The 12,958-nt window shown below is 37.2% G+C and overlaps 1 protein-coding gene across 2 annotated transcripts in view; it reads right to left on the bottom strand.

Moving 5' to 3' along the window:
* twin (CCR4-NOT transcription complex subunit 6-like twin) overlaps nucleotides 1-11,324 on the bottom strand; it is a 520,423-nt gene extending 509,099 nt beyond the window's left edge. Inside the window, exons 1-3 of one of the 2 annotated variants that reach the window (XM_018506119.1) lie at nucleotides 11,251-11,324; nucleotides 9,204-9,519; nucleotides 8,922-9,103 (exon numbers count right to left, since the gene is read on the bottom strand). In XM_018506119.1, the coding sequence (XP_018361621.1) occupies nucleotides 8,922-9,103; nucleotides 9,204-9,511 (490 nt within the window). In that variant the 5' untranslated portion in view covers nucleotides 9,512-9,519; nucleotides 11,251-11,324. Of the gene's footprint in view, nucleotides 1-8,921; nucleotides 9,104-9,203; nucleotides 9,520-10,338; nucleotides 10,489-11,250 lie in introns of those variants that run through there. The other variant, XM_018506118.1, reaches the window with a different exon arrangement.
* Between the last annotated feature and the right edge of the window lie 1,634 nt (nucleotides 11,325-12,958).

The following is a 12,958-nucleotide window of genomic DNA, read 5'->3' as shown; positions in this document are numbered from 1 at the left end:
GGGGGGGGGGGGAGGGGAGCGAGCGGATTTGTCGATCAGAATGGATTCGGGGTTATGGGTCGACGAATAAAGTTATAACTCGTACGCAAACTGCCGGAACAATGGTATCCCGAGGTGAGTACTCTTCGATATCACGCAACATGCTCGCAGGGAAACGCAAAACCATACATAATACATATACTGTACGTCTGCATGGTACGATCGGTGGAGAGCTGAATATACATGCGCTGCAGTTGCTGAAGTTAAGCTAATGCTCTTGCCGCTAATGCCTTATAGAAATTTATTCCTTTATTTAGAAATTGAAGTGGATCCAAGTGATACAGCAGAATTTGAGCGCATTATGAAGAACTTCTTGCAGAAATATTACCGGTCTATCTTTAGAGACGAAGACATTATTATTTCAATATCTTATCACAATATTGCGTATGTATCTTATATTTCCTTTTTGAGTTTCATGTTATGGAATAATTCTAGCCTGCATAATACTAAGGAAATATCAAGATAATACTTTCTCGTAACAAGATACTATGTCTGAATACAAAGTATTTTTAACGTATCTATGAATAATTCAATAAAGTTTCAGGTATAGGCTTCCAATGTTATTGCGTCTATATAACGGTATAATTTATAGCATTTTATATAGATGTAAATTTGCATTATATAACGTCGTTAGAAGGACCCCACTTAATAAGCCAGCATTTTTCATTCAAATTAATTTAGGCCCGTAATCCCAAGAAATGTTGAAGAAATAAAAACCTACTGACACATTAACCTGAACAAAAATCGTAAATCGACTCTCGAATCCCCTTATTAAAATACAAATCTAAAATGTATATGGATATTAACAAAAAAAAGCGTGGAGTAGGTCATCGCACAAATATTTCTCGCGAAATGAATTGCTGAGGATTATAGGAAATCGAAGGCCGACTGAATTGTTGATAAATCATTATTTGCAACATAAACAAATTAAAACGATGAGACTGAATGACTTATAGTTCGATATCAAATAAAAATTTGATATATTTACGATACAAACAATTTAAAAGTCTGATATATTTACGATTATTAACAGCATATAATAAACGTTACAAGCTACATTTAAAATATAAAAAATATATAAGCTTATATTCAGTTATACTCATTATAGTAATTTACACCGTAAAATGTAAGAAGCCAGAAAATTCTGTTCACTATTTATTTTATTTTGTCATGAAAGATCGAACGTAGCAGACGGCCTTCTTTTCGTCAAAGAGATGAGAAAGCCAAACGCGCTCAGCATGAAGTATGCTTCCCATACCCTAATCATTTTTCCCTCTTTTTGGCACGGAGGCCACGACATCCATTTAAAGCTTTGGTAACCTCACAGAAACGTGGCTGCTTTCGTTCCTTTCATATTTTTCTGTGAGCCGAAGCATCGGGCGAAACGACGGACTGCCCTACTTTCATTATTGCCGAAGCTATTTCGATTGGCAGATCGGATGCACACACTCCGTGTAAGTCTCGTTCACCTCGATAAACTTGTTTAGCGGCGGGAGGTGTATGCCGATGCGATTCCGCTCGTACAATTTTGAAGCGCCCGTGACGGAATATCCGGCTCAACTCGAAGCGATATTCGCGAGAAATTTTACCTTTAAGATCTTCCATAATATATTTCGAAAACGATGGCGAGCACACGTCGATTTCGACCGCGAATTTTTACACGTACACAAATGTGCGTGTCAAATCTGTCTATGTATCTATTATCCATTTGACAATGCAAAGCGCATTGATCTTGAAACGAATGTTTCTTCTTCAGAAACATTCGTGCGCGACAACCACCTGTCTCGCGCGGATCGACTTTCCGACGAAGAGTAGGAGAGGCTCGATGACAGTTCAACGATTTGATCATGAATCCATCAGCCTCGAAGCGGAGAACGGTGACCAGAAAACAACACCGATCACCGGCTCATAATGGCGCGAGCGAGGGGCAAAGGGGGCGGAAAGGGGGCGAGGGAAAAAGAGCTCGAATGCTCCTTAACCACGGACGTCGGCGGCTTTGAGCGCGCGGCGATAACTCGCGAGGGGAAACGAGCTGGTGGTTATCCGCCGCTCGCGGAACGATTTAACGGCGGGTTTGCTCGGCCGGGTTAATGATAGCCCGAGCGAGGAAAGTACTCGCGGCGGTGGCGACGGCGATGGCGGTGGCGGTGGCGGCGGGGCCCAATGGGTGGCACGCGGGTCAGGTGCTCTCGGTAGAAAGTGAACCAACCGTGTACTTGGAACTCGCGAGAGAACGAGAACATATAACCAGTCAGTCCGGCTCGATGAGAGCAGGGGAAGACAAGAAGGGAGTCCGACTGGCTCGAAACGTGTCCTGCTATAATCAAGAAGGCACGTCCCGATGTTATTGCCGGCATAAAGAGACCTCTCCGCGAATGAGACGTGTGCCGTAGGTGCGGATTCGTTCATACGTCGGGGAATTAAAAAATAAAAGATTCTTTTTCGGGCTGTCGACGGCTAAACGTGAATTCGGGTTACTCGGCTCGCGGGAGGACGAGTCGACTTCCCTCTCGTTGGGATTGCCGTTTATAGAGAGCTGATGAGATTATCTCGGAAATACGGAACGTTACGTAGACGGGAATTGGTGTTAAATAATTCTTATTAAGATAGCATTGATTCTCTTTTATTCACCAGTATTTCGATATAATAGTCAGAATCTGTTCTATCACTATACATTAACACGCTAATTTTAGTTAATTAAATTATCCACCATCGCGAATATAGAATCAACAGACTAGAACAAAAAATTAATAATAAAATCAATCAATAAATTAAGCTACTCTTTTAATATAAAAAAAAATGATTAAGTAATAATTATTTTCTTTAGAAATTTTTCAATGTTTTAAAAATAACGATAATTTTACAAAAAATACAAAATATATTTTAAAAGAAATTATGTCATTAATTAATATTTCTTTCTATTAAATAAAACTACTTCAATCATCAAAAATCTATGTCATCCAAAGTATAATTTCCGTTATAAAATTTACTCCTTAAAATAATGCATTACACACAAAAATATAACTTTTTATATATTTTACAAAATTTCCAGAATAACTCGGCTGACTATTAATATTATAAATCGACTTAATCAAGTTATTACACAGACATCAATTTCTACATATATAGCTATAGGTTATTAAAATTTTCAAATCTGTGTGAATCTCTTTCCCAATATAAAGTATTATCATTGTACTTTAACAACTAATGTAATCTATTTACAGTGACACATTTTGGCTGACAAGAATACAATAAAAGTTACAAAAAAAAAATATAAAGAAATTTTGAATAAAATAGATAAAATGCATAAAAATCTTGAGCTATATATGTTGTACAAATAAAATTTCTCCCAAATAAAAATCAAATATACTAATGTGCTTTAGTAGTAAAACATTACACAAATTCCTCAAAAAGTAAATTAATAGATTACTAATGAAGCCTAAGTGAGAAAGTTTATTGACATTAAATCAATAAGCGTACTAAATAAGTTTCTTCACGATGCTATCAAATTTTCATTATCTATCTTTAATAAAGGATCGAGTATCTGGAAATGTAATCCAACCTCCTGCATAATTAGTAAGTAGCAGAATGTAGTAGAGCAGCGAATACAATTTTTGCTGGGAGCAGACCTTTCATCTTAACGAACGAAGTAATTTTCGTTCAAAGTCCCGAGTGTAGGGCCGCTATAAAAAGAACGAAACTTTTTGCGGGGGAGTAAACCGGACAGAAAAACGAGTTTTCTCGTCGGAAACACTCCATGCTTTCCCACGTCCGAATCGTTCGACGAGTACGCGAAGAACCACCGGCTGTAAGTACTGAGCCAAAAATAACATCGTGCAATGCCGTCCATAAAAATGAAACGTAATCGATGCGCATCGCAATGTCCTTAAGCACGATGAGTTACATAATTCTACAAAAAAAAAACGGCAGTCATCAATTATTATAAAGTGCCAGTGCATATAGCTAAACTCGAGACTGAAATAGCCGTGTCATTCTATGACAAATAATGTAATCGAAGGACAAACATGACAAACAAACAATGGATAAACATGGACTGGAATGCAGCAGTCATTTGCGTATACTAGGACCTAACAAATTAAAAAAGAATTATTTCTAGAGCAGAGCAAATATCAAATTGTCTTAAAATAAAAGTCGAATATTAAATCTAATAAATTATTTAATATATAGACTGCGCGTTAACAGCAAATAAAATGCTAGTATATTATAACAATAAATAATTACAATAGTTAATAATACGTAATAAAAAAGTTGGATAATAAAAAATTGTCAGATCGATAAAATACCTGTATTATGATAAAACAACTTTGTAACTTCTAATAGTGTAGGCATTCAGAAAATATAGTTGACTTTAAGTACCATGTGAAAATGATTTGAAACTTCCTCGGGTTTATACATGACTCATGTCCGGAGGAGTACGCGTGACTTTGAAATATTAATCGATGACCTAAAACAATACGTACTAGTAACGCTACTTTCAATTACTTTCACGTCAAATGCTTTCCTTTTCATAACGGAAACAGTGACAAACTTATTTCATGGACGTGCCATTATATACTCACTGTTTCTATAAGTATTAAAATAGCGTAACGATGACAGAATAGAATGTCCTATAATTTAAACTCACGCATTGACAAAAAATATCACGTTCTTCTAAATTAATCTTCCCTTAAGAAAAAATGGATTCGCAAAGTATCACGTCTCCTTCAACGATTTTTCATATTAAGTTCAAAATATTAAGTTAAAAATAAACTAAGAAAACAAATATATTCCTAGCTTTACGTGGAAATACGAAAATTATTATACACCGCTTGCAGTAACTTTTGCAGCGACGATTCTTAATAAACCCAGCTGTGTCAAAGAACAGTGTAAATCTCTTTTTAATCTGAGGTCCTCAACGTTTACTTAATTTTATGAAAGCTCTCGTTTACCAACGTTACGAGGGCTTACCTTTATTTATTACCGTGACGTCGGAATCGAGCTCTTTTTTTAAGAGCTTATCTGTTTAAAGAAACACGATACTTGAATTACACCTCCATGCACGAGGAAAAAGTAGACGAATACGAGTTAATGAGGACATCCAAGTGACACAAATTGTTAGAGCGTACAATTGCAATTTATGCTCGTGTTTGCTTTCAAAGTCGAGATCAGTGTCATTTCAACTTCTCTCTCTTTTTGTGACAAAGCCCATGACGAACATAAATTTAAATAAAGTTTTCAAAAACATAATATATTCAAAAATAAAATCAACTACAACACACAAATAGTATTGCAATCAAACCTTGATTCTTTTCAAAAGTTAATTAAGAAATAGTTCTCTTTGTACGTTATGCTATTATATTTACTTTATATTGTTGAATATTTACATGCAACTAACATTATAAAATATATAAATAGTATATAATCGTACATATCATTCTCATAAAATTGTATTACATTAAGATCAAAGTGCTATCCACAAGATTGGCGCCCGGACCGATTTATGCAATCGCAGCAGGTGCCATCTTCGTTACGCCCTAGTTATGGACCTGTTTGGGCCCATCTCCTCGCGTGTGTACACACCATGCGCGCCGAATAACGAATGAATCATGTGTACGCGAAGTGACGGCGGTTCACTTTCTCCCTTCGGTTTCGTCCTCAATTATCCCGGATCGGGCCCCCGTATAATTACACGGTGAGATGGCTCGATGGGCCGCGGGCAGCCAAGTGAATCGCGGATAACAATTTTCTTTTTCGGAGGGTCCAGAGACCCCTTTCACTCGGCCCGCTGGCGCGAGACCCGGTTTCCTTTCAGCCCAAGAAAGCAAAATTATTTTCGTTACACAAATGTTATCAGACAGCTAAATATGACCCTGAATATATATATATATATATACTAAACTTGAATATCATTCAATATATTATATTAGTGCTCGGAAACATCAGACGATTTGATATTCGGACAGTTCGAATCTCAAGTTCAAACGTTAAATAGTTCGGACTGAATATATGTTCGAACTATTTTAACCCACTTCAAAGCTGAAAATTCGAATTTATTACATTTCGAACTCAGACATAACAAGTCGTCCTCAGGATCAACCTGAATATGACGCGATTTTTTCTTTTTGACATTTTTGTAATGTTTTTATATTCAAGTCTCGTGAAAAGAAGATTAAATAAAAGATGTTTAATCCTTTACGTAGAATAATAAAAGTTGAAAGAAACTTTATTGGATTTCAGCTAATCGTACTTAAAAATTTTTAACAACTCTTTTTTGTTTACTATATAAATAAATCTCTTATATTTATATTCATAAAAAATTATCCTATTCAAATTAACTGATGTGACATTGAAGGTTTTTACTTCGCAATAAATCATTGCGAAATATAAATAGAAAATAGACGAAGACAGTACACAAAGATACTTCGATGCAAGCAACTGATCTCCGATGTTTCGCAATTCGACGAACATAAATCGCGAGACACAACAAAGTGGAGGAGACACCTGTAGGCGACACGCAAGTGACACGAACACAATGGGCACACTTAGGCCAATTATGGCGCAATCGTAGTCACGTTATTTCTGGGAAGTCGTGACAACGATGCCGTCGAGAGATCCTCGCTGATACAATGTGCATAAATTTGTTTCCGGGACTCTGGGCTCCCACAACGCAGCGGCGCTCTGCCAAATACGTCTATATAAATCATCGTGTGTGCACTTTCACACACTCGTATTCAGCTGATCTCGCGGAAAGCTACGCGTAACAATGCGCGAACTCTGCCGTGTATATGCGTACGTTCAAAGGCAAACAAATTTGCATGCAACCTTATATGAGAGATACCCCGTTAACCGTTAGGGGAAGGAACCGCCGTTTTTACGAGCGAGTTTTAACCCCTTCGACCCGGCCACTAAATGCCAGACCATTAATATTAAATGTTCTTAGCTCAAGTTCGTTCTTAAGCTGTCACGAATTATGGACACTATACGCGTACTATAAAAATTTATAGAACATTTTAATGTGCGCATAAGTTCGTTCATGAGAGACCTATAAAAATTACTTTATATTAAATTTTATGAATGATAAATTTAAAAATGATAAATTAAAAGATCGTCTCAAACATTCCTCGATTTTATAGTTGCCTTTTTCGATCTACTATAATTCTATATCTGCAATATATGTATTAACAGATTATGTTCAAAACATGTATTAATTTTAATATTATTTATCCTGTAATAATCGGAAAAGCGAAGAGTTTCACGACGAGTTTTAAGATGAGAATTATGCATCTAAGAAATAAAAAGTATTGTATAAGTCAATCTAATAAATCTCGATTTTTAACTATATTTACTTATATAAACTCTTTATTTAATTCATCTCGACAATGTGCATTCGCAATGCCGAATTTTCCAACAGAAATTCTCAACTTATCCTTTTCGAATGCGTACCATCACTCATCTCACATACGGAAACGAGATCATCCCGACGGAGACAGGTGTACAAGACGCGTTTGACAACGGTGAAATTCAGATGCTTTCTGCGTGATTTCAGATAAGAGGGTGACTCCATACGAAATGAAAAAAAGAAGAAGAAGAGAAGAGCCAAGTAGACTTGGGGAGGGTAAAGACGAAGAGGATGACGAGCAAGAACATCTCGATGCTGCGGAGGAGCCGCGAAGGGGAAATGACTGGCAACGACGTACGGTGGTGTTGCGGTATCAGACAGTAAAAGTCCCAGAGAACAATGGATAAACGGAATGGTACAGCCGAGACCTTTCAGGCGATCGGGTAACCGGCAAAAATGCGCACAACACAATGGATAGGATCACGCCCTCCGACGAGTCTCCTCTTTCTCTCTCTCTCTCCAACCGCGACTCCTTCTCATGAACATTCGTTTTCCATGGAGCGTAAACTCAAGCTCGATCGTCCACCCACCCATCCACCCATCCGAGCGTAAAAGAGAAAAAATTGAAAGATTAATGCTCGCTTATCCGGTGGTAATTAGATTTCCTTTTGATAAAGACTGATCTGATATTCAAAGAAGCGTTTATAAAGTTTGGAAGCTCGAAAGTACTGCAAAGGGCTCTAAACATTTACGGAACATTATTGGCTTTTCTATTTTCTTAGGAAAGTTAATTTCACATCAATATTGCCTATTTTGACAAGGTATTTTTTATACACAAATGTCTTTTAAACTAATTACATTCTCTAGACTTTAATTCAAGTAAGAAATATAAATTTCCTTTACATATTTTCCGAAAAGAATTTTTTTTCTGATTTTAATCTTTAATAAGAATATATTATCATGAAATTAATATTAATACGCACACACGAATGTAGCATTATATGTAGATTATAAAAGTCAGAAGATATAAATAATTTTTTAAGCTTTTCTTAGGCATCTAAATGGGACACGTGGCGTCATCTGTCATAAACGACATTAAACTGTTATGAGAATATGTCGAATGTCGCGTAGATAAAACAGTCGCTTTTTATACCGACGACCATACACGATTTCAGCACAAACAAAAAAAAACATTGCAAATATAAATAGAAAAGACCATTCGATATTGATTTCTTGGGTGCTATGTGAATACATGTGTGCACCAAATCATGCCAATTTATTTACAAGATTACAATTAAATAATTTTATTTGAACCTATAAACTAAACAAAATAAGTTTAAACTCTTTGAGAAGAAATTTTTCTTCTAAATTCTTAATTTTTAATCATTTGGATATTCTGTTCCCCCAATATTTATTATTATTATTGCTAAGCAGATGACACATGTCTTACTACTTTAACAGGATAGAAAACACACAAAAAAAATGTTGGGAAGATACAAATGTCTTCAAAAACTCGTTCAACAAATAAAAGCTTTCCACTTACCTTGTAAGTTGTCCAACATGTACGTCAGCAGCTTGTTCGTCCCCGCAGGTTCTCCGTTTCCATATAACGCCATCACATCCTTGCTGAGTGGATTTCCTTGAAGTCCTAGCACTTGTAACTGGAACAACTTCCCTAGTTCGTACGGTAACACGCGAAGGAAGTTTTGGTTCAATAACAACTCCCTGGAACAATATAACAAATTTACACCATAAAAAAAAGATCAATTGAATATGTCCATTATTGAAGTAAATGTTTCTCATTATACTTTCTGTTTTATCATACCTGAGATAGATGAGCTCCCCTAGTTCAGCAGGCAGACTACGCAGCTTGTTGCTACTCAGATCTAGAATACGCAAATTAACAAGACGGCCGATCTCAGATGGCAACCTCTGCAGACTATTATCATTCAGATACAGAGCTGTTAGATGAGTCATTTGCCACAAATTGGGGCTCAAATTTCGTATACTGCCTGTTATCTCCAACTCCGACCAATGAGATTTCTTCCCCGATTGATAGTCCTCAGGACACATGAGTGTATACATACGACGCGGGTTGGAGTTCTCATACTTTTCCTTGTGATTGCGGGACATCTTAAATTCTAAAAAAAAATTAAAAAACTTGTTAAAATAAAAATACTATATTTGTGATCTGTTGCAGTTTTAATGTCACACATTATAGTATATCTCTCAGATACAATTTTTTATATGATGGCAAAATAAAAGGATCATTAAAGAAGTTATTTCACGTTGCTACAAGTATCATTTATTAAAATTTAAACAGTTGACATAAAGATCCTCATATCTTAATATAGCTTGTTAGATACTAGGGTATGTAGACTATATTGCTTTGAAGGAATTAAAAAAGAAAAGATGTGTATCTGAGAGATATATAACAGGATCAACGTGAGATTAATATTCTTGATAAGTCAGTCAATTAGAACAACCAGGCTTGTGCCTCAGTCTCATAGAAAAGAGAACAGAAAATGTAGCAACTTGTGACTCTAACTTCATGTCGAGCACGAGGAGATCTCTCAAACTCGTAAAATTAGTGCGGGAGACCGATGTTGAACATAATAGAACGGATTTTGTTTGTTCCACACGACAGGCACATCAGATACAAGCTCATAACCTATGAGGGTGAAACAAGATTTTCACGAGCCACTCCGGCCGGACGAGCCAGAAACTCGGTGATTTCGACGCGAAATGTGACGACGGACCAACCGGGGACGGTCTGGTCGCACGTGTGTGCAAATTTCGCTAGGCGGTGGCGAATTTTTTCACCGTCAACCACTCATCCTGCCCGAGAGGGCCTGTACGCTCGCGAGGACGGGCCGACGCGTTCGACCGATTTCCATACCGTAGACACGGCGGTGGCCGCAGAGAGCGGCATTTTCACACGCGCGACGATCGTTACGTACCTTCATCTACCCCTTCCGCACAAACGAGACGCACGGGGAGTTGTTACCGAGTGAAAATTTCCGCGTAAACAAAACTACCTTGACAAACACGGATCCTCCATTTATCAACTGCACCGATCGTGCGCCGAACGGAGCTGCCCGATTGGCCGAAACTTCCCGAAGCAGCCGACGCGACGTCGCGCCAACTGCACAGGACACGCCGAACACGCGCGAATGCCGCGCCGCCACAAGCGCGCGCTGCTAGGGGAGATCAGGGGATGTCTGGGCAGTCCTGGGGGTCTCTCTGGGGGAAATTCGCGAGTGACGGAGACACTGAAGAGAGCCCTGGCCCCTGACTCTCTCTTTGCCGCCATGTTCATGGCGAACCAGGCGAACTTTCTACTTTTCTTCGCTTATCTTCTTGGGTGTCCTCGATAGTTCCGATTTAATTATCAGCGATCAGCTTCAAATAATGCCTACACTATTTTATTCAGATAAATAGAATTGTCGACTTTCTATTATTCGACATATGGAAGAGAAATTATACTTGAGATGATGAGATTATATATATATCTTTTTTTTTGAAATTTTGTTGATTTGCCAATTGAACTGATCGACAATCAATTAATTAAAGTTCGATTAAAGTTGCCTTTAGAAGACGATTTCATCGCGAATAAAATGTTTTCAGAAACGAATGATCTTTCAAGCTTTCTATGTTTTTAGCGCTTTAATTCCAGGAAAATATACACGGTAGATGACATGGTATAACGTAATAAATAATAAATCGCGCGCGATTGAATTCTGAAAGTAATCACGCATTAACATTGGATATTTGAAACAGTAATCTCAAAAAATGTAATCAACATGATTTGCAAAAAAAGAGATTACGCACAAATATATGTATATATGCAAACGCATAGAAGAAATATGTACCTGGCGGTAGTCACGAACTCGCGTTCCTATCGAAAAGTAACATGGCGTATGATTTCGATCGATTCCAACGGTTAAAAAAGCGTATCTCCAACGATTGAGATCGCAGTGACTTCGATCGCCCATGGCATATTACAACGATGTTCCGACACATTGCGGCAAACGTTTCCGATACTTGGCGTATGAGAAATTCGCTATCGGACGATAGCAATCGCGAGAAACACGGAGCGGCTCAAAATCAGATCCATTTCGGTCGCGACGCGAGTTCGTTACTAATTCAAAATCTATGGAAGGGCGTCGAAGCGGCGTGAAGTTGTCGCGACACTTTAGCTGCGGTCGATTTGGACGCTTTCAGCGCTTTTCACTTTTTACTTCTTATTCTTATTGAACGATAAAGACAAAATGATGATTGCAAGTGCTTAAAGCGCGTTATGGCGTCCAAATCGACCGCAGTCTTTAACATCAAACTCGGAATTTTTTTAGAGCGTTATTTACACTTTAATCTTCCATTTAAGATTATTTTAGGTATATCTTAGGAATTCTAAGAGATTTTATTCGACCATTAATAAGATCTCGGAGATAATTATTGTGTATTTCGAAACGAAAATTACAAAAGTGAACAAATTCATTAGGGTCAGTATTCATAGTGGGTTCTTGTATTTAATAATATGATACAATAAAGAATCGATGAGACTAAATCTAATTAAATAAGAGAAATCCTATATTCGGTCAAAACAGATCTTAATGCTTAAATATTTCTATACGAATTTATATTTTATAATATCTGAAATTTTTTACAAACTACGCGCCGAAATGTTTTTCGATCTTGAATTAATGCAGTCTTGATCTTGCATTTAAGACTGTCTTAAGTAGTCTTAATATGTTATATAATAGCCAATCACAGAGCCGTATTAGCATATAATTAAAACACCCGCATAAAAATATACTACTAGTGTATAAGTAAATTTGACAAGTGGTGTCACTAATAATGTAATAGTGGTGGAGAAAATTTCACTGAAATTTTAATGAAATTTGTTATCGAATTTACTTATTGTACTAGTGACACTAGTACTATATCTTTATGTGGGTAAAACAATCTTAAAATAAGAACGCACTGTGAATATCGACTTCTCATCTTCGATACATGAATTTCGATCCCTGAGACAGAGAGAGAGAGAGAGAGAGAGAGAGAGAGATTTTCAATTTTAATTTTTCTAACTCTTCAGCTTTATAGGTTTTTACAATTTTTACTTATCTTTATTACCTGTGGTGCCTAATTTGAATTTCCGTGCGATATTGCGAGGTTTAGCTACAAAGTTCAACAGTTTTAATATATCATCCTTCGTCCCGTTCTGTTTAATCTTATCAACACTATCAAGATTGTTCTCGTCTTCATGTTTATTGCTTCCTGTGATTTGAAGCACTTCCAATAACTTTTGATTCCTCTCGAAACTCAGATTATGGAGTTGACTATTTGATGGTTCTAGTGCAAGTTCTATCACGGATACCGGGCGAGATGGAGAGAAATAAGATGGACCTGATGCAGGTTCTACCATGAATACCGGGCGAGATAGAGAGAAATCAGATGAACCTGGTGCGATGTCGACGTATGATAATGGCTGTGGTTCACGCACAAGCAACGTACGCTGTTGTTGTATAGAAGGCGCAAAAGGATATGCAACATTCTGTAGTTGATGTACATTTTCCGGAT

This window comes from Trachymyrmex cornetzi, unplaced genomic scaffold (genome assembly GCF_001594075.2).
Source record: "Trachymyrmex cornetzi isolate Tcor2-1 unplaced genomic scaffold, Tcor1.1 scaffold223, whole genome shotgun sequence".
Lineage (NCBI taxonomy): Eukaryota > Metazoa > Arthropoda > Insecta > Hymenoptera > Formicidae > Trachymyrmex > Trachymyrmex cornetzi.
The sequence above is the reverse complement of the archived record's forward strand: the minus strand, read 5'-3'. Positions and strand labels throughout refer to the sequence as shown.